The sequence below is a fragment of the Drosophila elegans genome, unplaced genomic scaffold, assembly GCF_018152505.1.
Source record: "Drosophila elegans isolate 14027-0461.03 unplaced genomic scaffold, ASM1815250v1 contig_468, whole genome shotgun sequence".
Taxonomy (NCBI): domain Eukaryota; kingdom Metazoa; phylum Arthropoda; class Insecta; order Diptera; family Drosophilidae; genus Drosophila; species Drosophila elegans.
Window position 1 is genome coordinate 1,772,149 of NW_024545855.1, and position 27,061 is coordinate 1,799,209.

The 27,061-nt window shown below is 38.5% G+C and overlaps 7 protein-coding genes across 10 annotated transcripts; 4 read left to right on the forward strand and 3 right to left on the reverse strand.

Annotated features, from left to right (window-relative positions):
- Positions 1 to 26: 26 nt before the first annotated feature.
- On the forward strand, positions 27 to 1,483 carry LOC108143915. Its single transcript, XM_017268495.2, has 2 exons — positions 27 to 335; positions 399 to 1,483. The coding sequence occupies exons 1-2, from the start codon at positions 122 to 124 to the stop codon at positions 956 to 958; spliced, it is 774 nt and encodes a 257-aa protein (XP_017123984.1). The 5' UTR covers positions 27 to 121; the 3' UTR covers positions 959 to 1,483.
- Positions 1,484 to 2,507: 1,024 nt separating this feature from the next.
- LOC108143916 lies at positions 2,508 to 3,710 on the reverse strand. Its single transcript, XM_017268496.2, has 2 exons — positions 3,588 to 3,710; positions 2,508 to 3,527 (listed from the first exon to the last, which is right to left on the reverse strand). Exons 1-2 carry the CDS (start codon positions 3,639 to 3,641, stop codon positions 2,958 to 2,960), a joined length of 624 nt encoding a protein of 207 aa, XP_017123985.1. The 5' UTR covers positions 3,642 to 3,710; the 3' UTR covers positions 2,508 to 2,957.
- Positions 3,711 to 12,330: 8,620 nt separating this feature from the next.
- On the reverse strand, positions 12,331 to 15,651 carry LOC108143912 (protein bunched, class 2/F/G isoform). Its single transcript, XM_017268492.2, has 2 exons — positions 14,925 to 15,651; positions 12,331 to 13,840 (listed from the first exon to the last, which is right to left on the reverse strand). The coding sequence occupies exon 2, from the start codon at positions 13,300 to 13,302 to the stop codon at positions 12,445 to 12,447; it is 858 nt and encodes a 285-aa protein (XP_017123981.1). The 5' UTR covers positions 13,303 to 13,840; positions 14,925 to 15,651; the 3' UTR covers positions 12,331 to 12,444.
- A 1,639-nt stretch (positions 15,652 to 17,290) lies between these two features.
- On the forward strand, positions 17,291 to 18,592 carry LOC108144044 (vasotab). Of its 2 annotated transcripts, XM_017268683.2 has the most exons (4): positions 17,291 to 17,428; positions 17,816 to 18,007; positions 18,065 to 18,148; positions 18,221 to 18,592. In XM_017268683.2, the coding sequence occupies exons 1-3, from the start codon at positions 17,401 to 17,403 to the stop codon at positions 18,121 to 18,123; spliced, it is 279 nt and encodes a 92-aa protein (XP_017124172.1). In that variant the 5' UTR covers positions 17,291 to 17,400; the 3' UTR covers positions 18,124 to 18,148; positions 18,221 to 18,592. The 2 variants fall into 2 exon arrangements, with proteins under 2 accessions (XP_017124172.1, XP_017124171.1); XM_017268682.2 differs by lacking the exon at positions 18,221 to 18,592 and having other exon boundaries at positions 18,065 to 18,205.
- On the reverse strand, positions 18,174 to 19,693 carry LOC108144042 (iron-sulfur cluster assembly scaffold protein IscU). Of its 2 annotated transcripts, none has more exons than XM_017268680.2 (4): positions 19,600 to 19,693; positions 19,429 to 19,534; positions 18,711 to 19,254; positions 18,174 to 18,374 (listed from the first exon to the last, which is right to left on the reverse strand). In XM_017268680.2, the coding sequence occupies exons 2-3, from the start codon at positions 19,513 to 19,515 to the stop codon at positions 18,874 to 18,876; spliced, it is 468 nt and encodes a 155-aa protein (XP_017124169.1). In that variant the 5' UTR covers positions 19,516 to 19,534; positions 19,600 to 19,693; the 3' UTR covers positions 18,174 to 18,374; positions 18,711 to 18,873. The 2 variants fall into 2 exon arrangements, with proteins under 2 accessions (XP_017124169.1, XP_017124170.1); XM_017268681.2 differs by having other exon boundaries at positions 18,711 to 18,748; positions 18,806 to 19,254; positions 19,429 to 19,638.
- Positions 19,694 to 19,904: 211 nt separating this feature from the next.
- Positions 19,905 to 22,917, forward strand: LOC108144033 (armadillo-like helical domain-containing protein 3). Of its 2 annotated transcripts, none has more exons than XM_017268664.2 (5): positions 19,905 to 20,090; positions 20,153 to 20,354; positions 20,417 to 20,873; positions 21,215 to 22,170; positions 22,228 to 22,917. In XM_017268664.2, exons 1-5 carry the CDS (start codon positions 20,037 to 20,039, stop codon positions 22,680 to 22,682), a joined length of 2,124 nt encoding a protein of 707 aa, XP_017124153.1. In that variant the 5' UTR covers positions 19,905 to 20,036; the 3' UTR covers positions 22,683 to 22,917. The 2 variants fall into 2 exon arrangements, with proteins under 2 accessions (XP_017124153.1, XP_017124154.1); XM_017268665.2 differs by having other exon boundaries at positions 20,420 to 20,873.
- Positions 22,918 to 22,964: 47 nt separating this feature from the next.
- Positions 22,965 to 26,911, forward strand: LOC121467532. Its single transcript, XM_041708997.1, has 3 exons — positions 22,965 to 24,837; positions 24,895 to 26,650; positions 26,893 to 26,911. Exons 1-3 carry the CDS (start codon positions 23,337 to 23,339, stop codon positions 26,909 to 26,911), a joined length of 3,276 nt encoding a protein of 1,091 aa, XP_041564931.1. The 5' UTR covers positions 22,965 to 23,336.
- The last annotated feature ends 150 nt before the right edge of the window (positions 26,912 to 27,061 follow it).

Below are 27,061 nucleotides of genomic sequence, written 5' to 3' on the forward strand. Positions count from 1 at the left end.
TTAAAAATAAAATTCCGGGCAAGGTGGCAACTCCTTATTAAGTGCTGTTAAGTGATTGCGGTGCTGTTAAGCGCGAAAAATGCTTTAATTGTTGATCCGTCCCGTAAACAAACAATAAATAATGGGGAACCATAAGGTTTTGCGATCGGCGGGTAGAAATTTGCGTTATTCGATGTATGAGTTTATTGAGGCGGTGCACAAGCGCTCAATTATATGGGAAAGAAGTCATCCGAACTTCCACAACCGGGAGCTGAGGGATCAGGCCTGGCAGCAAATCGGCCAGGAGCTATGCGCAAATTTCCAGGGCTCCAGTGACCCGGAGAAGCAGGAAATCGGTGGGTTCTGGCCCTGTTATTATAACTCTCGAATACCGTATAATATACTCCATTTAAATCCAGTGAAAACCCTGCTCAAACGATGGAAAAACACGAGGGACAGCTATTTGCGGGTGAACCGGCTGCGACAAAGTGGCGAGGAGGTGGCCAGAGCTTCATACATCTACGAAAAGGAGCTGAGTTTCCTGCTGGATGTGAAAGCAGAAACGGAGGACGACGAAGAGCCCCTGAAGGAGGAGCCTAAGTTCCAGGTCAAACGGAAACGTCTGCCCGCCGCCCACAGATCTGTGAAAACTCCAAAACGAAGGAGGAACTCCGACCAGGAATCAAGTCTAGAGTGCGCCACCAATAACCCAGCCATTCCGGATAACTTCCACTCGGCTCTGGAGGATGTGAGCTACGCAAGGGAGGATACAGTGCCTCTGGAGATCACACCCACCCCACACTTTCCTGCAGATCCACCGCCGTGTAGTACAAATACCGCCCCCACATCAGCACCCGCTGATCCCGACCAGGCATTCTTCGACACCATAAGGCCGCATATGCAACGAATGTGCGCTGACCGCAAGCTCGACTTTCAGATCGAAGTCTTAAAAATACTACGTAATTTTAAGCCAAACTGAATAATAACTATAAATATTAAATCATGTTTTGGGCTTTGCATTTTAACAGCCGATACAAACAGTTAACATGGCCAGTGAATAATCGTTATCGTTAATCGAATTGTGCACTAGGCGGGAAAATGTAATCGTTATTTGAAAATTCACATACAAGCTGGAACTATTTTATGTGACGAATGCATTCGATTTTTGATTGTTCTGAAATTCAATTGTGACGACTACAGCAAATGATTTGTTTATTTGTTTTTGATTAACTCAACAATGCGAGTTATTGGTATTTTATCTTAATATAATTATAAGTATTTAATACAAATACATTTTTGGTGACTTATTATTATATTAAAAACAATGCCGAAAACCCTATAAGGAAGCATTTACTGAAAATAAAATTTGTCTCGATTTTTACGCTGACTGCAACTTAAATAAAATAAAATTATAAAATAATGAAAAACATATACGAGTATGTACGTTCTTAAAAGTACTTTTTAATAAATTGTGGGTATACAAAAAGGTTATTATTTGTGTTAATTGTTAATTCCTTTGTTCTGCTACTTTACATTTCCCTTCCCCAGAATAATCCCTTCCTTGGCCCGGATCTCTTTTCAATACATATTTTTAGGCCTGCAGCGATATTTTTAGTATAAACATAAGCTGTCAAAAAGATACATAAGCCATCGGATAGCCTGTGGTTCAAAGCGGTTCGACCAGTTTCGGTTGTTCGGTTAAACCTGTATTCATATAGCTTGTCCCTCTTATGCCAATCGAGTTTCCATTATGTATACAGATTTCTTCATGCTTTTTGCTTAACACAAAAGCAAATTTTTTTCCATTTATGGATGGTACGCGTGTATTGTATGAGTCGATACTTCAGACGACACCCCTAAAAATAAAAGAAATCGGTGAAAACCGTTAAGGAAGCCGTAAGGGTAACTTTGAGATTTGGACTCGGTGTCGTATTCCAAGCGTTCCACTCTGATGGAAGTTCCCGGGGAACCTCCTATGGGGGGTATGGAGTCGTTACCCAGAAAAACCGCCCCCATACTCCACACGACAAATGTTTCACATACTCTTGATGATTTTATTTCCCTCAAAGTCCCCCATCCACCTTCCACTTAACTGCATATGGTTGTTGATGGCAGTGGTTGTTTCGGGTTTCGGAAATTTTGGTCTGCGATCGGGACTCTACCCTCCACTTCACCCATTAGCAACGGCTCTGGCAGCTGTTGTTCGCTATTAAATGCTCCCTTAGATCCTCGGATCCGACTACCTGCTTCGGCTGAATGGTGGAACGGGGAACTGCACTTGGAAAAACAAGACTTAGATGGATTACTTTATCAACAGTCCTCAAGTGATAATATAGTTTGCTGGCGAACATTCTACAAGAAGCTCGAATAGATTTCAACGTTTTTCTTTACATATTATTATCAAGGAATATTTATTGCTCTTATGGTTGATAACTTATTTGATTGTTTTCATTTGTTTTTGTGGGCAATCAATAAACATTTTGATAAAAATATAACAGATCTACTGATAAGAAACTTAAAAATTTAGATGGACTTGAGTTCAGTTTAATAGATATACAAATTATAATGGTTTTCCCCTAAGAATCAATTGGATTTAATAAAATACTTTTTATTTACGAATGGTAATGATTTGCACCCCTAATTTTTTCCTCAGTGTATTTAGGCATTCCCAGCGTGTGTAACGTATTTTCCAGCCTTAACGAAACCGGGCACCGAAGGAGATTTAGATCTGCTACCCCTAGATCCATCTCCCCTGGCGTACCTGTAGCAATTCTGGGCATTGCAGTGAACCCGAATAATAGACAGGAAGTCCCTTCAATGGCTTTCATTCCTTTTGAAGGGCCGTGCCATCCTAGATCATGGTGCAGCGATTGTCTCGTCCGATGATGCTGGTCTTTGTCCTGCCCTATCCTAAAACTATGTACATATATTCCTAGCAAGGTCTGTAAGACTAAGACCCCTAAGCAAATGGGCTGGGATCAGGTGGAGTTATCGAGCAGAACCACCTGAGTGTTTTGGTACCTCCGCCAGGCACTCTCCGCCCGATCCAAATATTCTCCGACCTCCTGTCGCTTCTTAAGAAGATCGTATTTCTCCAGGGCTAGCTTCAGGAGTACGTACTCCAGGCTGCGGATTCCTCCCAGATTGTTGGGATCTCTTAGGCCATCCACCAGGGTGACGAACTTCCTGAGCAGCTCCACCAGCTGCCCAAAGTTGGTCAGATCATCCAGGGCGGCATCCACATCGTTGACATAACGCAGACTCTGTTTGATTCTCCTGGCCAGATCGGTACTCCTGCCCGCCAAGGGTGATAGCTCCGTGTTCAGCTGCTGCACCGATATCCGTGTATCCATCACCTTCTGCAGGGTGGCCTGATTATACTGATCCTGATCCGTCCACTGGCCCATCGGAGCCCTGGTTGTCGTTTCTTCGTTGTCCACCATCGATATTTGATTGTTCTCCACAAAAATGGTCTTGTCGATGGTGTCGGTCGAGTTGGGTGGCTGCTTCACATGGAAATCCAGTGAGAAGTGAAACTGCATGTTAGCCTGCAAGGATCAGAGATGGGTTAGGATACCTCTGAAAGAATTTCATCACTAATTACTTGCCTGGACCAAAGTTATTGCTCCTAGGACAATGAAAATAGTCGAAGAGAACCACATCTTGCCGGCGAACTGGGATTTGTTTGACTGATTCCAAGCCGAGATCTCGCATCACACCACTCCACAATCCGATCCAAGCTTGACATCTCGGGGCTTGTCTAGCCGCGGGGTTATCTCTTTGCTCCCCCTTGACCGATAACAGATCCATTCAATGAATTTTCTAGCAATAGGGGAGCCCTCGGAGTGGGGAAAATTTTCCGTCGACAGACAAAGCCCAAGTCACGTGGTCGCCGAGATGAAAAGTGAATACAGTGAGGTGAGCGATTGCCAACTTAAAATTATTTCAAGGTGTTTGGCATAGCAATAATTTCAATTTGTTGAGCGGTTCGTTTCTAATATGACCTTTCTGACAACTATTAAGTTCTTTGAACCAAGCTATGAAAACAGCAATACGAAAGAAACTTAATATGTTAAATAATGAGTCATCAAACTAACTTGTATTAGCTTAGGGTAAAATTCAATTAATTTGAATCTCAAACAGATTTTTAGAGGTTTTAAGCATTTGTTCATAAAAACCAAGATAGTTCAAATTTTAAGATCTGTCTTATTGCTTTTGCCATGTATAATTTATTTCAATTTTTGGATTCAAAAAACTTAAAAATAGTCTACAAATCTCATTTATATTTAGGTCCAACTAAATTAATTCAATTAATTTGAATCTCAAACAGATTTTTAGAGGTTTTAAGCATTTGTTCATAAAAACCAAGATAGTTCAAATTTTAAGATCTGTCTTATTGCTTTTGCCATGTATAATTTATTTCAATTTTTGGATTCAAAAAACTTAAAAATAGTCTACAAATCTCATTTATATTTAGGTCCAACTAAATTTAAACTTAATTGTTCTAAGCTAAACAACTTATTGGAATATATGATCACACGTGTACAAAAAATGTCTATCAAAAACAAAAACTTATACCCGCGTGGAAGGGTAAAATTAATAAAGCCAATAATGATAGTACTACTTTCAAAGACTACTAATAAAATTAACTTGCGATAAGGGATAGACACAATCTGAAATTAATTCCCACGTGGAATATATAGGTACTTATGTATGTATTTGAAATTTCAATTTTGATTTTGTATATTATTATCAATAATAATTAGCTAAGAAATGCCAATAAGTGGACATTGAAAATTCACAGTGTAGATTGTCCCAGTACCGAATCAGTTCCCACGTGGAAAGGCCGTATGAATGCCACTGTAAAGTGAATAAATGTGATATAAAAGTTTGAATGTGGCATGGCTAACGACATAACCCGCATGGTTATTTCGAGTCCGTGAATCATCCACCTTTTTTTTGGGGACTCATTTCACAAAGCCATTTCCGTTACGAGTCTCGACGAAATTTCCGACTCTCTCAAGGGTTAACATCTGCTCGATTGCTTTGCTTATCAATTTGAGGTAACAACAACCATTCATATCACTATTTTCTGTTGACGCGTGCAATAATAATTATATTGTACACAGGCCACCACAGCGATAAGGTGCGAATCCTATCTGGGTCTGAATATACATATAGCATGCAGTATAGTATAGTCGGATGTTTGTTTGTGCGAAAGTATGCCTTAATTTAGAAAATGGTATCAAAGCAAAACAGGGCAGTTCATGGAAGCCATGGCGATAGGGGCAGCTAAAGAAAAGCATAAAATAAATGCGAGTACATATGCGGGGAATCAATAGTAGAAATTGCGCAGCAAAATAAAATTATTCCATTGCCTGAAAATAACAAAAACAAAAAAAGATGAAGAAAATAAAATAACCGTTGACACACACTCACATGACTGCCCATATATATATATTACACAAGAAAAAACATTTTAAAATTATAGTTTAAGCAAAAACAAACGTCAAGCTTAAGTTCGATATGCCCAAAAAAATATTTCTATGTTTCCTAAACAACTTTATACATTTAAAATCTTCTCTTGTACCCTGCGTATTTACGTGTAGAAGTAAATATTTTTGTTTTGTGTATTCAATTTATTTTTGTATTATGATTTTTTTTTGTATTTTTCTTCAGCATTTGCGTACTTTGCACGCATATTATTCACATATGGGTGTACAGAAATACAAGGGGATGGGGTGTTGGGGAGGTGGGTGGCCAGGGGGTCGTCAGAGACCAACGCACAAAACTTGTAAATACGAATGCCCTCCGTCACCCATCTCCTATCTGCTCCATCTATAAGTATCCCATCTCATCCCGCTCTGCGAACAGCGCGTGTGGCGGCAACGTGAGTTTTCGGCTTCGGATGTGTGTGTATCTTACAGATACCAATTGCGTAGATACATACATCTACAGGCCCAGTTCGAGACCAGTGCACGCAACTTTTTGTTTTTGATTTGCCCCGTCTCGTTTTGATACCCCGCAAAACCCGTTTGCGAAGAGAGGCTATGATAAAAGCTGATCCAATTCGATACCGTTTTATTTCAGAAATTATTTTTTAAAAAAACCAGCATTCTGTCCAGGACAGAACATTAACCAATAAAAAATGTACATGCTGATTTATAACCAATTTAAGGTGTTTTAATTTGATCTAGTTTAAAAAGAATTCCGAGGTGATAAGTTTGAGTAACTTTTGAATCTTACAAAATTTCAAAAGGATAAAAAATAGTTCGCGTTGTGACAAAAAACTCTTTGAACCTACATATATATATTTACTTATGTAATTATTCCACACCCCAGGAAATTGGTCAGTAGTACGCATTGCAAATTGAGTTTGTAGATATTTTTAGAGAACGAAGGAAAGTAGCTCAAAGTCCTACAAGAAACTCATTTGATTTTTAAAATAGTCCTGGTTTAAATTCAATAGCACTATATGTAAAAATCTTCCATATTAATGTAGAATATGTTATACTTAATGCCAATAAGAATTGATTGACTTAAAAATATGTGAAGTAAGAGGAGGAGATAACCTGCAAATTGTAATTAAAAATAAAATTCCCTCTTGAGTAAACTACGTTTAAATGCCAATCAAAGGGTAAAGACATTTTCATAATGTCACGTTTTAAATGATTTATAGAGGTTTATTCTTTGGCTCTTAGTTTTTGTTTTTATTTATATTTTTGCTTTTCGAACAACAATGGAAACTCTCGCAATCGCAAATCCAAGCGGACGTGAGAGCGAGAGGTAAGATTGTCCCCCTTTACCGCTTGGCTCCCCTCCCCAACATCACAACTTCCACTATCGTCGTCGCCGTTTATCGTTTGCAATTAGCTTAAGCAGAGCGCCATAAAAATAAAAGAGTAGCAGCAGAAAGCGAAATAAAAACAAAATTGTTTACGCTTTTGATTTGCTTTAAGTTTCGAGGAAAGACATACAGACATACATACATAAATGGGTATACATATGTACATATGTATATGATCGTATATAATGCATACATACATATCTCTCGGGGGTGGCCTGAAACCGTAAAAAAAAAGTAATGGAAAATTAAAGAGTGCGGGTCTCAGCACAAATCATGAAAACAACGGGGGCAAAACGCTTTCAATGCTCAAATATGGACAACCCATACATTTATTTTCTTGCATTCTTTTGTCGTTTTTCAGTTCGATTGGGAGACACGAAGGTGCATATGTACATACATACATATATAATTAAGTACGTACATATGTATGTACTTGAAACGTAGCGAAGCGGTAAACAACGACACCGAATTCAAAACCGAAGCCCATTGCCAACTTTGTGTGTTGTCTGTATATCCAGTTTTCTTTTGCGACATCGTTTATAAAGAAATCCCAAAGCGGCGATGTAAAAAACAGCAACATCAAATGCAGTGAAAAAAATTAAACAATTGGCAGGATGAAACACTGAAAAGCTAAATAAATTTTTGGTATTTATCAATATAAGATCCTTAAAATACGCAAATAGGGAATATATTTTTTTAACACATGGTATGGTGTGGTATAGAAAAATATGATAGTGACAGCAAATTTGTTTCTGTGTAGAGCGGGAGGTGCGAGATGAGGTGATTCGAAGCACGTTCACCACTCGCAGTTTGGTGTCGGTTTTTTCTTCGAGCAACCTCTAGAGAAATCCACCTAGATAATACTAGTTTATACTGCCAGTGAGTCATGTTCGTGTTTTGCCCACTTACCTCTGAACTAAACTGATCCAAACCGCTCTCTCCACTGGCCTCCTTCTGGGATCCATCATTTTTTGGGGGGGGTTCCATTGAAGATACAGTCACTAAACTCCTTTTAGCCCAACTCAAATTGTCCAATAATCCAACCATACTTAACTTTGGACTTTTTAAGTTTTCTATCAGTCAAGCTCTTATTTTTGTTGTATTGTAATTTGAAATATGTATGTATTTAAACTAATTTCTTTTGGTTGTGAAATGCTTAGCTATAAAAATGTTTCCACTAATTTGGTTTTTAATGGAAATTCATTACGTATCGCCGTTGACATACGAAAAGAATTTATTGCCTTGACATTTTTTCCACATCGGAAATTTAAATTAAAAAACATTTCGATAAATTAAGACACTACTTCAAATGTTTTGAAATATAAACTAGTTAAGTGTAAATATTTTTGTAGCACCTAATCATTTTTAAATTATAATTTGTTCAATCAAGTGAAAATAAGAGCTTTGCTGTTCAATTCCAATGATTATGGCTATTATAATGGCATCTGGAGTTTCGAGCTGGAGAGTTTCGGCTGTATTTGAATCCCTTTGGGGGTTTCATTGAAAATATCTTTCTCTTTGTTCACGTTTTAGGGGATTTGGGGAAATGGAGGGGATGGGAATGGGATTTTGGGGTTTTATGACTGGCTGGGGTGCTTTTTGGGAGGGGATTTACACATTGATTGTTTGATCATTAGGCATTTGTTGGGTTCGCTTAGCATTTAACTTGACTCTGATGCTTGCTGAGCTCTCTTGGTAAGATCTTATCGGTCTCGTATCAATATATATTTACTTGTTATACATTTATGTATCTATTTTGTGTAGTGGTGTAGTAAAACCTTTAAACATTTATCGTTATCATGCTGACTGCTTGTGTAAGAATCTATAAAATGCTTAAATGTTGCGTATATAAATTTCCTCAACTCACAATGACAATTCGCACTTATCGCATAGGTGTTTCATGGATTTGCCGATCCGATTACGATTACACAAATATTTAGTCGTCTATGCTGATCTTACATAGGAACAATCAGGATATTCACATTGAAACGGAATTGGAAATATTTTGTTATGCCCATCGGCTCTGTAAAGTTGCTTATCGTTCTGTTTTGATTCATATCTGGGTGTTTATGAGATTGCTGCAAAATGCAGCTGCATTGCATACGTACAACACTTGTAGTATATTTATATTATATGCACATGTGCCTTTGTTTCGATCGCTTAGCTTAGCGCTTTTTGTTTTTCAATTTTTACTGGTACTGGTTCTGTTTTCATTTCTCGCTTAAAAATCGTGCTGCAAATAAAAACATGTGAAAACATCGCTAGTGGAATTTTTCGGAGCACATGTTCGCTTCTTCTGGAATGTGGAGGGGGCTACAATCTAGGGGATTTTGCCGATTAGCTCTGAAAATAAAATGCCAACGAAAAATTTTACGTGATAACGCAAATAAAAACACAAATTTGGGGTTCTTTTTTTGTTAATTATACAAAGCTTTAATAAATTACTTTACGAAAGCCGTGTACAATTGTTTATTTGTTTTTTTTATTGTTGCTGGTTGGTGGATGCTTTTGTGGGTTTTTCTTTCTATTTTTTCTCAAATGTTAAAAATTGACTTGGATTTAACACAATTCCAATATTGCTTTACAATTTTTCTCAGATTTTTTTCACAATCGTTTCTATAATTACAATGTTGAATGGCGAGTTTGCTCTTCATAATCGTATTCATTTTAATGGTCCATTTAAGGTAATTGTGTGGGTTATTAATTAAACATTTTCTCTTCAGTTGTATTTGTTTTTTTTTTAATTTGTATATATACCAGGTTTAAAAATATAGCAAAGTATCACAAAAAATTGCAAATTAAATTGTAAATTAGATCAATGGAGAAATTAAAAAAATACATAGTGCTTGGTTGCTTTCTTTTCATTGTTTTTAGAACGACGAATCATGTTTCGGCTTAAATAAGGAGGCTAAAATTAATATTCGAACTTGGTCGAATCGTCGTCGTTACGCTTTAAATTTAAATAAAAATGAATTTGAATTTTCTTTCAGGGGCCAATAATCCGCAGTTGCCTTGGATGGGGGCACCAATGCCTTGGACTCGCATGGAGAGCTCTGCGATCTTGTTTCGAGCTCCGAACTTTGAAATGGAAATTAATTTGTACTGATTGGTGTTGAAAAAGTCGGCGGGCCGGAACGTTTGTGCCCACAGTCCAAGGCAGAGCAGGCGGATTATGGCCCTGTTTTGGTCTGTTTTTCTTCTTTTTTAACTTTTACAAATAGGTTTTTGTATCTTTCCTGCTTCAATGAAATCTAAGCTGTTCTCCGCTTAAATTGACGTCCAGTAAGTAACAAACGTTAAGCTTACACTTAAAAAAAATGCAAAATTCTGCGCGACAAGTTTAGAGTTCTTCTGTAGGGTGTGTGTTTTATGGGGGGGGGAAATGGGGATGGGTGAGCTGAGGCTTTTCCGAGCACTGCTCGAGTGACCTTCGCTCCGTTCAATACTCTAAGTAGTGGGTATATGTATGGGGTGTACTTGTAGTGTAACTTGAAGATACAAGCTTTAAAGCTACCAATATATGACAACTTGCTCAGTAAACCTAAACAGTGCTTGACTTTTTGGCTTTTCAACATTTTTAAAACTATCATCGAGTGTTTTGTTATAGTTTCATCTTTCTCTATATCTCTCTCACTTCATAATTTAGCTGTTTCAGGAAGTTAAACAATATGCGTAAACAAAACTCAAGTGTGTTCTTATTTCTGGGGTTTTCCACTATCAATTACGTTTTGGGGTTCTTTTTGTTTTTGGCTTATCACTTCGGGGCCAATTCACTTGGCAAAAACACATAACAAAACTCACGCTGCCTCTTTCTACGCAAAATACAAATAACTTTGGATTGGTTTGGGATCGGGTAGTAAGGGAGGGGGTTGGTTGCTTAAATAATTTACATACATATTAATGTTAACAATTAATAAGTAATGCTAATAATGAAAATAAGGTACTGGGTTCAAGTGTTTCAGTATTGAGCATCAACGAATAGTTTACATAAAGTAGTTTTCATTTCTTCATCCTCATCTCGCGATATCTATATCTTTTCATCTCATAAAGCCTACGCTTTGGGGATTGCAACTTATATAGTTTTTAGTTGTTTTCACAATTGTTTTTCGCTTGGCGCAAGATCAAACATATTTTGGAAAAAATAAAATCTTGCTTACGCCGATAGCGCGCTACCACATTTTACAAGTGCTGATCGATCTCTTATTCTTATTGTTTATCGATTTATCGTTTTTAGAAAATTTTATTTGAACATTTTAGCGTTGTTCCCTTCTATGTACAATTCAAGAATGTTTAAATTAGAATTTTTTAAAGCCATTTCGCAATTACAGATTAAGAATAATTACACATGTACGCATATGTAGCTCAGTATTTTTGGGCAATTGCTTCTCTCGCGCGACGTAAAACTAAAAGTAATGGAAGTATCTAGGTAGGTCAAAATTACAATACAATAGTGGATTCTTTAATCTTAAGGTAGAGGAGAGTTATAGATGTTGTTTTTAGGCAAGTTGAATGCATTTTGCGCTGCGGCTCTGCTGCTGCTCTGCTGCGGCGGCTGCGTTGAGTTTTCGTCGTTGAGTTTTTGTTTGAATTAGTCTTTGTGATTTGGTGGGTATACGATTTATAGTAGTTGTATTATTATTATTAGTTATTAGGTATTATCGTGTTTCTTGAATATACTCTGTTAGCTTTTGCTGCCCTCTGCATTAATTCTTTATCAACATTTAAGGTACGTTGCACATTTTGTCCGCTTTTCGGGGGATAAACATAAACTGTACGTTATGCTGCGCTTCTAGCGTCCATTTTTGAATTACTCATAAATATTATTATATTTATATTTTTACTTATTAATTAATTTTCAAGTCTATTTGCGTATCACGTTTAAAACAATGTTCAGTTGTGAAGTATCCGTTGTTAGACATATAAAGTTCTCCTTCCTCTTCTCGACTTTCCTCCTTTGTCCTCGTTCCATCTGGTTTTCGTGTATTTTAGCCAGGCTTCCATTGGTTGTTGTACTGGTTGCAGTTTGTCGATTGGCTTTTTCTATAAAGTTTGCGCATTGAAGTTGACAGTGGTGGAGATAAAGGGGGTTCTATATAGCGGGGAATTTTGCATCTTTTTTGCTGTGTGTTTATTTGTTCTCTTTGTCGTTGTTGATGTTGTTTTATCGGTCGGTTGTGTGAGGACAGTTGTTTGTGTATTTGTATTTTGTTTACTTTCAGTTTTCCTTGAAACAGTTTTTCGCTTTTCTTTAATAGCTTCTCAAATTGGTTTTATTGTTTCATGATACACACTTGAGATCACAAACATTACTCTTGTATTTTTTTTTTTTTGTTTAAAAAAGTTCAATTTTTCAGTTGAAATGTTTTCGCTTTTTTTTAAAGGTTTTTTTCATTTTACATTTTTTCTTTTATCTTTTTGTTAATTTTTTTTGTTTGTTTTATGTTCATTTCGATTTTTTTTGCAACTCATTGACGGGTTCGGGGTCCACCGGGTGTTCAGGCCATTCAAGTCGGTCCTCCGGATCCATCTTCAGATCCAGCTCTAGATCCAGATCCAGCTCCAGATCCTCCAGTTCCTGCTTCGCTGCTCCAGACACAGATCCTCCAGCACCAGGGGTGTTACGACTGCACATTGAGCAGCAGCTTCAGGTTGTGCGTGTCGAAGTCATCGAGGAGGTTCCGCTTAGAGCGGCCCGTCTGCATGGGCACCTGGAACTTGGGCATCGACGGCATCGCCATGGGATACTTCCCCTCCGACATGGAAAGCGTCCAGTGCTGGGGAGGCTTGGGCAGCGCTGTTGGAGCTGGTGCATCGAAGCACTTGCTGCCCGCGAAATGCGTCAGTGCGGTGGGTATGAGTGGGTGCTGCTGCTGCTGCATCTGCATCTGCTGGGGCGAAATCTTTCCGCCCAGCGGCGGGCTCTTCCTCTGCTTGCGAGCCGATCCTCCTCCGATTCCCGGCGAGAAGCCTCCACCCAAAATGGTGGCCGGTGATTGCCGCACTTGCATCGCTCCCTGGGGCGAACGTCCTCCGCCGTTTCGCCGGTTGTTGTTGGCAAAGAAGAAGCCGCCGCCTCCTGTGGATCCCTGCTGCTGCGGCGACTGGCGCTGCTGCTGCTGCTGATGCCTGCCCTTGGATCCGGTGGACTGGGATTGGGACTGGAGTTGGCGCTGCCTCTGGTTGGGGGGCGTGGCCAGGGAAGATAGACCCAGGCCCTGATTCGTGGGCGAGGAGCTCAGGAAGTGGGCGTTATTTGTACTGCTGGCAATACTGTTGGAATGTGCAGTTACCAAGGGCGTTGCTGGTGCGGATGCGGATACGGATGTGGGGGACACAGGTGCGGATGTGGGCGAGGGGGTGGATGAGTTGGACGCGGAGGTCGCTGATGCTGCTCCCTTTTTTAATCGTATGGACTTGGTGGCCGATGCGGTTGTCATTCTGATGTTGTTCCTAACGCTATTGTGCGAGTATGTCATAGTAATTTCGTCGCTTTTCGATCTCTGGATCTCTCCTCTCTTCTATCTTCTCTTCCTGGATCACTTTTCTCTTATTAAAATTTCTGCTGTTTTGCCTTTTTGTTTTTGGTTATTTCGCTAAATTAATGCTTAACGTTAAATATCACACGCACTTAAATCAATTCTTTATAAATCGAAACCAAACTTCTTCTGCTGCTATTGAGATGTTATTCTAGCTGCGGCCGCTCTATTTTCTTTGGTTGCTGATAATCGAATCGCCGAAAATGCCCTCCTCCAAAACTATAATGAAAACGGCGAGCAAAGGGGCGACGGGCGGCTGAGCACGTAGCTGCTTTTCCACTCCAGGGGTCTCGCTCTTATGTACAGCTGCTGTTTACTTTACTTTATTTAGTTTAACTTGTAACGTTATGTATTGTTTATCAGTCTGTTGATTTATCTCTTTTACTCTGGTTAAGCTATCCTTAGCTATAATTTCGCAAACTCTTCTCGGTTCTCCGCTGATTCAACTGCTGCTGTTGCATTCCAAGCTGTGCTGATCCTGTTTTTTGGTAAGAAAAGAAGAAGAGCAAAGGAATCCATTGAGCATTTGATGCGAGGTATTTGGAAAGTTTATTAAGATGCGGTCAACGTAATAGTTGTTCTAAAAAAGGGCATTGAATCTACAAAAATTTTTTTTTCACCCACTATTGCCTAACCTTAAAAAATAAAACTGTTAGCTACATATATTAAAAAAAATAATAGAAACTATAGTTCACGGAAACTTTAATTAAAATAAAATGTGTTTTTTTTAAATATGTAATAAAATTACATTTGTTTTTTATTCTTCTTTTACGCAAAGCTAAAACTGCAGAATAAATATACTTATTCTTGTCTATAAAAAATAACCCTAGCGAGAAATAAGCCTTTGGAAACTATGAATAAATTACGGAGGCAAATTATGCAGTTGGTTGAAAGAAATGTTGTTTGTTAATATAAAAATGTATGAAGCGTCATTGAATAAATAGTCCATCGGGGGTTAAAAATGTCATTAAATTTTTTTAAAAGAATTTGTGAAAGAAAAGGTAAAATATTCCATTTAGAGCAACGTGGAATTAAATAAAAATTACCATGAAGGGTTAAAAAGTCATTATTTAAATTTCCAAAGCGATTTGTAAAAGAAAATGTAAAAATATACCCTTTTTGTATAACTGAAGCATAGAAACAAAGATAAAACCTGAAACGTTGAATATGAAAACTAAAAACGTAACTGCCAGTACAGTGGTACACATTTTGCAAGAAAAACCCTTTTGAAAACAACAACAAAAGAAGCCTAGCAGTTCTATTATGCTGACCGCATCTGTATGTATAATAAGAAACGGGAAACCCAAAAAGGGGAAATAAGAAATGGACATGTAACGAGTCGGTTTCCAGGTAGCAACAACCTGTAACGTAGTGCTAACGACGTAACGGCTGCATTATCGTGCCCGAGTGTGCTATTTACGTCAACAAAAGGTTTTTGTTTGGCTATTCTCGCAATCTGGGGACGTCAGAGGGACATATGTATATATATACAGTCTGCGAGAATACCTGAATTAATGAATCAACACACACACGCAGCGATAACCAACACAATTGCGACTTACTTTTTTGCCGTAGACCTTCTCACACCAACGAGTGTGCGTGTGTGTGTGTCGCAGTTTTCTCAGCCACTTCGTTATACAGATTCCGATATTTCGACAAGCGTTATATACAAAATGGGTTGAGTTTTGGTTAAAAGTTGCCTTGGTTTTGTTGATTCACTTTAAAATGTTGCGGAAATTGGTTTGGTTTGCGTTTTTTCTTGGTTTTTCGGACTTTAGATGGGGTTTACTATGTGTATGTGTTCGCAGTTGTGTATATATAGATGTGTGTATGTGTATTGTAAAATCACTTTCAAAATGGCGACGGGCTGGCTTCGTATTTTTATTTATATATAAATGTAATTCCGCTTAAAGCTTTCTCTTCACTTACAGACAAAGGCTCAAAAAAATCACACTTTCAACTGATTCTGATTCGGATTTTGTTAAACTCTTATGTACACCACCGTCTATTGCGCAGCGTTTATTTCGATTTTCCGTTATTTCGCTCGCCAAGTACTCCGTTTTGTGTGCGGGTAGCCTCACTCGTTGTACTTCGACGCGTATTAAAATATTAAACGTTACACAAATATTTGATTTATATCACTTAACTTAAAACATTTACAATATGCGTTACATATATATTTTATTTTTGTAGCAGAAATTTTAATCGATATCTATCTTCTTCGCTTATTTTTATTCTTTGCGCATCGGTACGCTATCCTCGAATTTTCCACCATGACTCACACATACAGACGACCGTGCGGGCTTTTATATGAGCCGACGCACATATTATACATATATATATTGTTTTCGGAGCAGCCCTGGGTTGAGAACTCGGGTGAAATAGCCGTGACACGACATAAATGTTAAGTGGCAACGCTGTAACCATGGAAATGTTAAGTTACCTGCTTTCGTTTGCTACCTACTAGAGTTGTCGCATCTGCTGTTTTGAAAATCCTATGAGCGCGGCCATTTGAAAATGGGTAATAAAAAAGCATCTGCTCGTACCTACTGTAAACCCATTAGCTCAAAATCACTTCGTTTTTAAGACCCCTTTGGGATGGGTAGGCTTTTTAGTTTAAAAATATCAAATTGTGTGACGAAAAATGATTAATCAATTTGCACGCTTTAATATGTCAGTCTAGACAAAATGTCTTTGAGAAAAATTATGCAGTTTTGGGTCACTTTTCTGCAAAGTAATTTTTCGGAAATTTAGAAACAAAATTTACATCATCAAAAAATCAGCAAATCGACCCGAATTTACAAAACAACATTTAAACGCAGAATTTCAAAATATACCATTTGAAAATCAGATATTTCTAAGAAAAGTTATGGACTTAAAACTGCAGGTTTTTGGTCACTTTTCTTCAAAGTCATTTTTCGGAAATTGAGAAAGGGGTTACATCATCAAAATATCAAAAAAACCGACCCGAATTTACAAACCAAGATTTAAAAAAATAAGTAATTAAAAGTAAACGTTAACTGAATGTTAATTTGATCCGCAGATACATCACGTTTTTTCAAAGCCACATCTACAATCTAAAATTGAGCTAATTAAAGTTTGTCAACTTCCCCATTTTGGGGATAATATCTTAATTTTAATGGTTGACTCAAAATGAATTCAACGCCTCTGCAATTTTGTTGTCATAAGGTTAAAGTTGCATCACGGTTACACAATCTTTGGTGCACTGAAAACATGTGAATTTCCATTTAAATGATTTTTATTTTGAAAAAATGTTAATGTTTTTAATGCTTAAATTATATTGTACTAACTATCAATCTGAGGCGTATTAAAATATTAATAAAGTACATACTAGCTGTATAGTAACACAATATATGTATGTATATCGTGTCATATATAGGTATTAACAACATTATTCTTTTATAAATTAGGAACATAAATTTTACGATTTGAAAATATCGCCAAATTATTCCCAAAATAAGTCTCTGTGCTGTTCATCAGGATGTTATCGCCCCGCAAAGTGGATAAATAAAATAAAATAATGAGAACCGCTTTCAACCGGCGACGCGTGTCACTCAAACACTGCCCATGCTCAGATCCAGCCTGATCAAACCCATTATCTATCCAAATTGCTGTCCGGCGGAGGCACTGCCTCCACAGCATCATCATTATCATCACGTTGACCCGCCATTGTTATCCCGCTGGCTTGATACTCATATGAACAAGTGCACTTTATGTTTACTGGGCTGTTTTTAATACTCATCAGTCCGCGATTGTGTGGGTTGAGGTGAGAAATATATGTATGTATGATTCCTATCATATTTGTCGTCGGCCCATCTATACATTCTGTGGCTGTGGCTGTAGCTGTATCTGTGCTGGTTTTCTATTGTTCATGAGCCGGGCTTTCTATATAAAGGTGATCAATCTCGTAGTCTAAAATTCAGTTCACTTCTAACGCGACTCGAAGCCGGTTTTTGCGAAAATCAAACAGTTTTTATTCTATTTGTGATTTCGTGGAAATTTCGATTGTTATTCAAAATGCGTTTCGCTCTGTTTGCTTTCCTAGGTAAATACCCAACTACGTGTACAAATATGTATATACAAGGTGTACTGAAGGGATCGAATTAAAACGATTAAACGATTTTTATAAATCAAAACAGATTGTTTACTTCGGTTGATCTGATAACAATAAAATTTGATGGTATATTTTTAAATTAATAATATGCATTAAGAAAAAAATGATCTCATTTTCATAATTATATGAAGCAATCAAAAAATATTTAATTGCTTCCAAATAATTGGTGATGTAATTTTGTTTTTGTTATATTTTCGAAATATAGTTCAAGGTATAAATTGATGTAGCACGCAACTCTATATTTTTATTTTAAAAATATTTACGATAAAAATCTCAATAGTCTTTTGCTAATAAATAATGTTTGAATAAATTATTTAGCTGTGTGCCTGTTGGCATTCGTCCTGGCCACTCCGGCCAAGGACACCAAAAAGCCGGCAACTTGCCAGCGAGCCTGCGGCGAAGTCTACGATCCTGTTTGTGCCAAGGCAAAGAACAGCAGCAAGGAGCGACTCATCACTTTTGGCAGCCCATGCGTTATGTCCAACTACAACTGCCAGCATGCTGACGATCGTAAGATATCCTTCATCAAATCCCTTAGGAATATAATCTTATTTAAACTATTCACAGCATTCGAGCAGAAGTCCAAGGGCGAGTGCGGCGGCGGAGTGAGCGTTCGTCTCTCTTAAGAAGCAAAACAGTTACCATCAACTCGTAATTACAATTGAACATCTTTTACTAATGGTGCAATAAAATATTTATGTATATTTATTCCAACGGGAACAGAAAATTTAAATGGCTCTCGGGACTACATAGAATTCCCCATTGAAATACACACGTGAACATGCATTCATACAAGATCAGTTCCAGCTATCCGTCAGTATCAATGAATGTCGAATCCTAGACTCCCTGTGCACTTATCAGCAGTCACGCGGCCAATCTGCAATCAGAAAAGAGCATTAATCGGTTGGCACGAGTGTTTAATGTGCAGTAGAAGTGGGTTAAGAGAAAACACAATTAAGAAATAACATTATTCTATGTGCACAAAATATAGAGCAACAAGTTTTGATTAACGATATCAGATTTATTATAAGATTTCCAAAAAAAACATTACTTCAATTTAAAGCTTACTAATAAAATAATAATTAATTGCTGCAAGATCTGAATCTAAATTATAATTTCACTTAGCAGGTAGAAGAATTGAGTTCGTAAGTGGGATAAGTAGTTTCTCTTAACCAATATCCACTGTACTTGTACTGCCGTCCACTTGACTCACCACTCTCAGAGCTCTAGCGAATAATTGCATACTACGACCTAATGCCAAGTATCTTTATAGTATATGGTATTGTATTGTATTGTATTGTAGATTACTTATAGTTGTGTTTTTAGTAGTTGTTCGGAGATTCGCTCCACTACATTCACAGATTCCGTACGGCCCCTCAGTTCGTCGCCTCCTTCTTCTGCTGCTTGACCTTGTAGTCTGCCAGGGCAGCCTTGATGGCATCTTCGGCCAGCATCGAGCAGTGCAGCTTAACGGGCGGCAGGCGCAGCTCCTTGGCGATGTCTGTGTTCTTTAGTTTGCCGGCCTCATCGATGGACTTTCCCTTCACCCACTCGGTGGCCAGGGAACTGCTGGCGATGGCCGAGCCACAGCCGAAGGTCTTGAACTTGGCATCCACAATCTTGCCGTTCTCGTCCACCTTGATCTGCAGTTTCATCACATCGCCGCAGGCGGGTGCTCCGACGAGGCCAGTGCCCACGGTGACATCCTTCTTGTCCAGCGAGCCCACGTTGCGCGGGTTTTCGTAGTGTTCAACGACCTGTCAACAGAAAGCGGTTAGTCAGTTGGGGGTTCCATATTTAATCTCCCTTATCAATTTGCGTGCCGCCTGAAACGCTGTCTATCAGAACGACAACAAAGTCGGCTACAATCTATACTATATAGCTTCTAGATATTACGAAAGAACTTTCCGCGCGGCAATTGGGAAACTTACATTTTCGTGATATAAAGCCACAGGCACGCTCTGCACACGCTTCAACTGCGATCGCAGCAACCGGGAGGAGTTTCGCACCAGAGACATCTTGAACCAGTAATTGTCACTTAAATAAATCAATAAATAGACCAATTGTTGTGAAATTCGAAGGAAACGGAAAAAAACACGAACCAGACTACTGCGTGTTAAGAGCAGCTGATGGAAAGTGTGACCGTCTTGTGCTGAGGTGAAAATGCCGATATATCGATGCCGATAGATAGTTCCATTGCCAGTTCCAATTCAAAAGTAATTATATTTTTCTCATGACTATGCCTAAAAATGTATGTTTTTGTTTTCCAATTTAAATAAATAAATAAAATTGGTTTAAATACTTTTTATAAAAACAACCTGAAGATAACTTAAACTTTGGTAGAAAGAAGGGCTTAGAGCTGGCAAATGCAGTATGACCGTTTGGCTGGTATTTCCGTTAGTTCAAACCTGCGGTCACACCCTAATCACCAAGTTAAATATTGTCCACTATTTTTTGCCAACTTTTCTGAATTTTTTATACTAGCAGACTATGAGTTTCTGAAACAAATTCCTTAGATCAATAATATCCACATCCAGCCATGACCTCACGCAAGCGAAGTGGCAGCGGTTCCACCAAGAGGCCCAAGGAGAAGGTCTTTGCGATCTCCGCCCTCGGCGAACCGTGAATTGCATGTCTAATTGGATCCCATTGCAGGTGGTCTACATTTACGAACTGCTGTGCCGGGGCGAGGATCCCAGCAGCGAGAGTCCGGAGTTCTGGAACGAGTTCTTCCTGCTGCAGCCGAACTTCGAGGCGCTGGAGAATGAGATCGGAAAGCTTAACAGCGACCAGCTGCAGCTGGTCAAGCCGAATCTGAACACCCTCTTCCAGAGGTGCATCGAAATGCTGGACACGGGTAGACCAGTTAGACCCAAAATTGTATACCGCAAGCCACCTATATTCCTTGATTCCCCCCAGAAGATCATCCCAAGCGTCTGTGCAATAGCCTGCAAACGTTGTGCTCCCTGTTCTACGGGATCTTCAAGAAATCCAATGCGGAGCCCACGTTCAACATTCTCAACGAGATCTTCGGCCACGAGAAGATGGACGAGTGGCTGAAGCTAATGATGCAGTATTGCAATCGCATCCTGCTGGGCGATGTGCCCGAGAACGCCCGCTTCATGTGCCTGAAACTGCTGCAGGTTCTGGTCACGGGCACGGATAACGTCAACCAGAACGCCCTCTTCGAGCACCTGATGATGCACAGCATGTTCGACGCCTTCGTCCGGTTACTTAGCGATCCCACGTTCCGTACCCAGCACGGACATGACATTGTAATCCTGCTCACCATCCTGGTTAACTACCGCAAGCACGAGGCGACCAATCCCTACGTGGTGCAGCTCTCCATACTCGCCGATGAGCTGGCTCTGAATGGGTAAGTAGATCTTATCGATGTCCAATGGGAATCTCCATTGTCGCCTTACAAAATAAGTAATTGTATAAATAGAGCCAAATTATCAGATCATATTTTAAATAGTAAAATACATTTTTGTTAACATCCTGTATCGTTTTCCTTTGTAAACGAAAGTATTTAAATTAGGTCACATTTATCAAAAATATTAAAAACCAGGGCATAAAACAAATAAAAAACTGATTCATTGAATCACCAACTTTATTTATTTGGCAGCTGCTGCTGGATGACGTCATTGAATAGATAACTTACCACGCGCTCCCATATCTTATTTCAATAGTAATCAAACCTTGTGATAATTCCAGCTATGGCCAAATGATATCGCAGTCGCTCATTGACTTCTGCCGCCAGTATATCCAGAGCCTCAACAATGTGCAATCCTCGTCCTGGTTTTCATCGCTCTCGAACATTGTGGGGAACATGTTTGTGTCGGATGAAGGATGCGAGCGGGTGCAGCAGATCAAGGCCAACAATGGCCTTCTGCTTGCCCTCTACGAGGCAGTGCACCTTAACAGGAACTTCATCACGACGCTGGCTCACACGCAGGCGGAGTCCAGTGCCCCGCCCTCGCCCAGTAACACGTTGAGCCTGGCCCAACCAGTGCCGGATTTAACCAATGCTCCTATCATTGACATTACTCAATATCCCACCAATCTCCTGGTGGCCGTCTTTCAATACTGCTCCATCGTGATGCAGGACAACAAAAACGAGTCGAGCATTGCCAACCTGAAGCTGTGCTTTCTCATCCTCACCTGCATTTCGGAGGATCAGTACGCCAACTCGATGATGCACGACAGCAATCTCACCTTCAAGGTTATGCTGCATCGGGCGCAGATGCGTCATCGCAAGTTGAATGTGGATCGGGTGGGCAAGTCCCAGCCATTGGCTGCCACTCTTCTGGACCTCCTAGTGGAGTTTATTGTGTCCCACTTGATGAAGAAGTTTCCCATGGAGCTGTATCTGCTGTGCATTGGCGTTATCCATCGAATTCTGTGTTACCAAAAGAGATGCCGAGTGCGCCTGAACTATCCGTGGAAGGAGCTGTGGTCCGCACTGATTGGCCTGCTGCGGTTTCTGGTCAACCAGGAACAGACGCTGGTCAAGAAGTGTAACATATTCCATTTGTCACTGCAGGTAGTGAATATATTCAATCTGTTCATAACGTACGGCGACACTTTCCTGGCCACCACAAACAGCTATGATGAGCTGTACTACGAACTGAACCGCGAGGAGAAGGTCTTTACGGAAATACACGCAATGGGTAGGGGTTTTACCAAAAACGTTTTTATGAAAACCAAAGTAATTCATTAAATTTCAGTTCTGCGCTACACAACCATGCCGGAGTGCGAGTACAAAGACGACGTAATCAAACTACTGAATGCCCTGGTCAATATATTGGCCATTGTAAAGCACTTCCAGAACAAGATCAAGGAATGGCTGGCGGAGCAAGGTCTTTCCACGCCCACGGAGGAGCAAATACTCGATGTGGTGCGCAAGAACTACGACCTCACGTTGAAACTGCAGGACTCCCTAGATCAGTACGAACGTTACGCGGAAACGCCGCTGCACACCAACTTCTTTAAGTTGATGGTGCGCGATGTTGTCAACGACACGCGCAAGCACATCTACGGGTATGTGAAGGAGGCCGTGTCCGTCATCCCCGACCAGGAGGTGCTCCTCACCACCTCGATGACATCCGGCTCGGTGGGAACAACCAATGCGGCGACCCCTACAACAGCAGTGCCAGAAGCAAAAGCCACGCCTGCCACGTAATGAGTGGACCTCGACAGACTATCAGACTGTGTAATTGTTTCTTTTGCTTAGTTTTGTAATTGTATTTTAAATAATCAAATCTCTAGAAGCGTTAACTCGATGTAATCTTTAAGATTTAAAGTGCTTTGCAAGTCTTTGTTAGCTTTTGTTGTGAGGCAGTGCACTTAAAGCATATACATATATTCTGTGCAAGTTTTTTACATACGTATACAAAATATATTGCGTGTATATATAATTATTTAATGCTGGGACATTCTGGATATAACCTTTTACTGAGTTGAACTTTATTGGCTACTTCTTATCAATTTATCTTTGAACGTATCCTTTATAAATATCATCAAACTCAATGCAATTGTACACAACAAATGGAATTTATCTATGAGTCTTATCTTTACCTACAGAAATTGTGTGTGGCAGGTCAATATGGGACTAAGAAAGGATCAAAAAGGACTCGCATAACATTTTGTGTATATCTCCTAAAGAGTGAAGTGTATATCAGGTACCTAAACATATATAAGAATAGAGATGTTTAAAAAATGAATATTAGTCCTGTTTAAACTGTCACAGTGGTAATACGAAGAGAGAGTGTTCAAGCTGAACAAAACTCCCGTGCCTTAAAAATTTAAAATAGTAAATTACTTAAGTATCTACAAAATGGAAACAGTAATAAATTGTGATATCTGTCTCGAGAACTTCAGCTTTAAGGAATTCGAAGCTCATTACGAATACTGTGTGAAAAATCTTAATGCATTTGAGGCTATTATGAACAAAACTGATACTGACCCGAGAAAACGACCACTCAAATCGCGTGACAATCAACAACATGTCAGAGAGAAAAAACGTAAGAAATCTTGCAATCCTGGTATTTGGCAGAAAAAGTGTTTCGAATGCGGCGCATTTTATCTTGTGAAAATGGAAATAGACCATATTGCAACAGAAAGACACAGATATGCAGCAGCTATAAATATAAAACAAAATGAGAAAATCGTTCCAATTTCAATAGAGTCCCATTTTCCTATAAAATCATATCGAGTTTATCCCAATGATAGTAAGCCTGACATACATCAATTAAGCAATCAGTGCAACGATAATATTCTTAAAATTTTATATTATTGCCTGAGCGAATACAGATCCATCAAGTTTCAGTTGAGCGCATTTGGAGTGTACATTGATGAATACGACGAAGTCATACCCTTGAAAACGATGAAGCCGTTCGTAACACCATATAAGTCTATATACGAAATTGATTCTGTCGTCGAGGAATTTTCTGATGCGTTGGATTACCTTATAACTGCAAGCCTTGAATTCCATCATCACGACCACAATTTTTCGAAAAAAAGTTTTCAATACTTTGAGATCACAGCCATAAAATTGGAACATATTCAGGCAGCTGGGTACATTCCTGCCCCAGACAAAATAAAGAGTCGAAACGCATTAATTAATGTTAGAAACATTGATAATTACTGTTTCAAGTGGAGTGTTTTGGCATATTTGGGCTATGTCAAACATGAAACAATAACTTTCCAAACCGCTGCAAAGCGAAAATATGACAGAGAGAAATTAAGAAATCCTTCACATTATAAAGTTTTGGATATTTCCGAAGACATAATTGATTACAATGGGATATCACTCGATTTCTCAGGTATAAAGTTTCCAATTAACATAGAAGGTATTAAACGATTTGAAAAAAATAACACGGATTTCAGCATCAATGTCTACGAAGTTGATGTCGATGAAAAGAATGTTGTTGGACCGACAATTAGAACGAAGGAAAAGCGAACGCGTCATATTAACTTGTTAGCAATAAATAATAAAGACAAGCAAATAATGCATTACGCGTACATTACAAGCATGGGGAAACTATGCTTTTCACAGCACTCGAAATCCAAGGCTGCCGCTGATTTTTGTGAAAATTGTCTTCAATTTTATAACCGAAAAACCAATAAACATAACTGTGGAGAGGAACCGGTTCGATACCCCTTGCCAAATACCACTCTCTGCTTTGAGTCGCATTCAAATAGCATATCTCCGCCGGTTGTAATTTATGCGGATATAGAGTCTTCCTTGGAGCCTAAGTCCTCAGAGGCTTGGGCTGCCGCATTTTATATTGTTCATCAATATAACCCTAATTTAAACGAAATGGTGATTCATGAAGGTAAATATTGAATAACCATTAATAACTGTTATAACTAAAGTTGTTCTATTTTAATAGGCTCTGATTGCATAAGGAATTTCTGCAAAACACTTAAAGAAAAATTAGTCGTTCTTTACAACCAATACTGGAAGGTTTCAAAACCGCCAAATTACAATCTGGATATCTATGATGAGTTTACACAGGACTTTGGCCAATGTTGTGTCTGCGAGGAGGATATTGACACTTGCTCTTTGAATAAGTGCTTTAATCAATTTACTGGAGAGTATATAGGCCCTGTCCATAGTGATTGCAAGCCAAAATATAAGTTAACTAAACCCTTTTTCCCAGTAGTTTTTCACAATTTAACGAGATTTGACACAAATTTATTATTTAGTGAATTGGGAAAGTATGTTAAACCAATTCCTGGCCGCCAAGAGTTGTACACAATGTTTAGTCAACATTATCAGGTTAATGTATATGATAGGTTTCAAATCAAGTTTATGGACTCAAACAATTTTTTAAATTATAACTTAGAAGAGCTTGTTAGCTATATGGAAAAGGGAGACTTAAAAAATTTAAAAATGCAATTTCCAGGCGAACAATTTGATGTGATGTCGCAGAAAAAGATGTTACGTAAAAACTTTTTAGAAAGTTTTGATCAACTTAACGAAACACGACTACCTAAAAATCATTACTTCTTTAATTATGCTGATCGGGTATGGGATATTTTCGGTTGTAATAGAATTGGAGATTACCTAAAATCATATTTTGAAAGGGATGTCATTCTCTTGGCAGATGTTTTTGAACACTTTAGGCGCACTTGCCTAGAAATATATAAATTAGACCCAGTTAATTATCCTACAGCTTCTTCAATGTCATGGGATGCGATGCTGAAAGTCACCAAAGTAAATTTAGATTTAATTAGTGATCCCGACATGTATAATTTCCTAAAAAGTGCAGTGCGTGGCGGACTGGTTCAATGCAACCAAGAGAGTGCAAAAGCGAATAATAAATACATGGATAATTTTGATCCCAAGAAGCCTATACATTACTTGGCCAGTTTTGAGGCCAACAATTTAAGTGAATGGGCAATGAGCCAGCCACTTCCATTTTCTAATTTTACGTTTTTAAAATATTCCGAAATTGAAACTCTTAATGTTAAAACACAAACTGCAGATGGAGATGTAGGGTACATTTTAGAAGTAGACATCGAGTATCCAAATCATCTTTATAGGACGCACATTGGTATGCCTTTCTGCCCTGAATACGAAATTATTCCAGGTGGAAGACATAGGAAACTGACAGCTTCCTGCACGGATAAAAAAAAGTATATTATTCATTTGAAGCACCTTCAATTATGCCTACAGAACGGACTGGTCTTAACGAAGATACACCGCGTGATGACTTTTAATCAATCCTGCTGGTTAAAGCCATATATTGACTTAAATATAGAACACAAAAAATTAGCTAAAAATAAGTTTGAATGGCAGTTTTTTAAACTTATGAATGAGGTTATCGTTGGTAAGTCATTGGAAAATGTTGAAAAACGTCGTGACGTGGCCTTGGTAACCCATTATCAGTCCAAACAAAATTCTCCAGGATTTAGACAACGAGTTGCTAATAATAATTTTCGTGGTGTTGAGGTTTTTAGCAATAATTTAGCTGCGATCGAGTCAACAAAGACTAATGTTATTTATGACAGGCCAATATATATTGGATTTAGCGTCTTAGAAATGTCGAAATGGTTTATGTACGAACATTATTATAATTTTCTTTCTGTCAAATGTCGCTCGGCAAAAATAATATTTATACGTAACAACTTATTGGTTGCATCGTTTAAAGAAAATTATGACAAATTAATTAATGAAAACCCTCAGCGTTATCATAAATATCAAAATTTAGGTTTATTTGAAAATGATCATAATATTAATAATAATTTAATGCAAGAAGTAGACTTAATGAAAACATTTAAAGGAAAGCAAAGAAACTATTTAAGAGACTATTTTAAGAAATAATTTTAAGAAACTTTTTTAACATGTATTATAAATAAACTGAATTTTATAAAAATTGCAATAGATACATGAGAAAAGATTAATGAGAATCACATCATATCAGACCTCTTGGAGCAATAATTTTTTGTTTTGAGGATATAAAAGCAAGTAAAATATTTACCTTTTTTGGAAACAATAAATGCACTCCCCATACAATGCCTTTTTTTAGTACCATTTGGCCAAGAAATAATTTC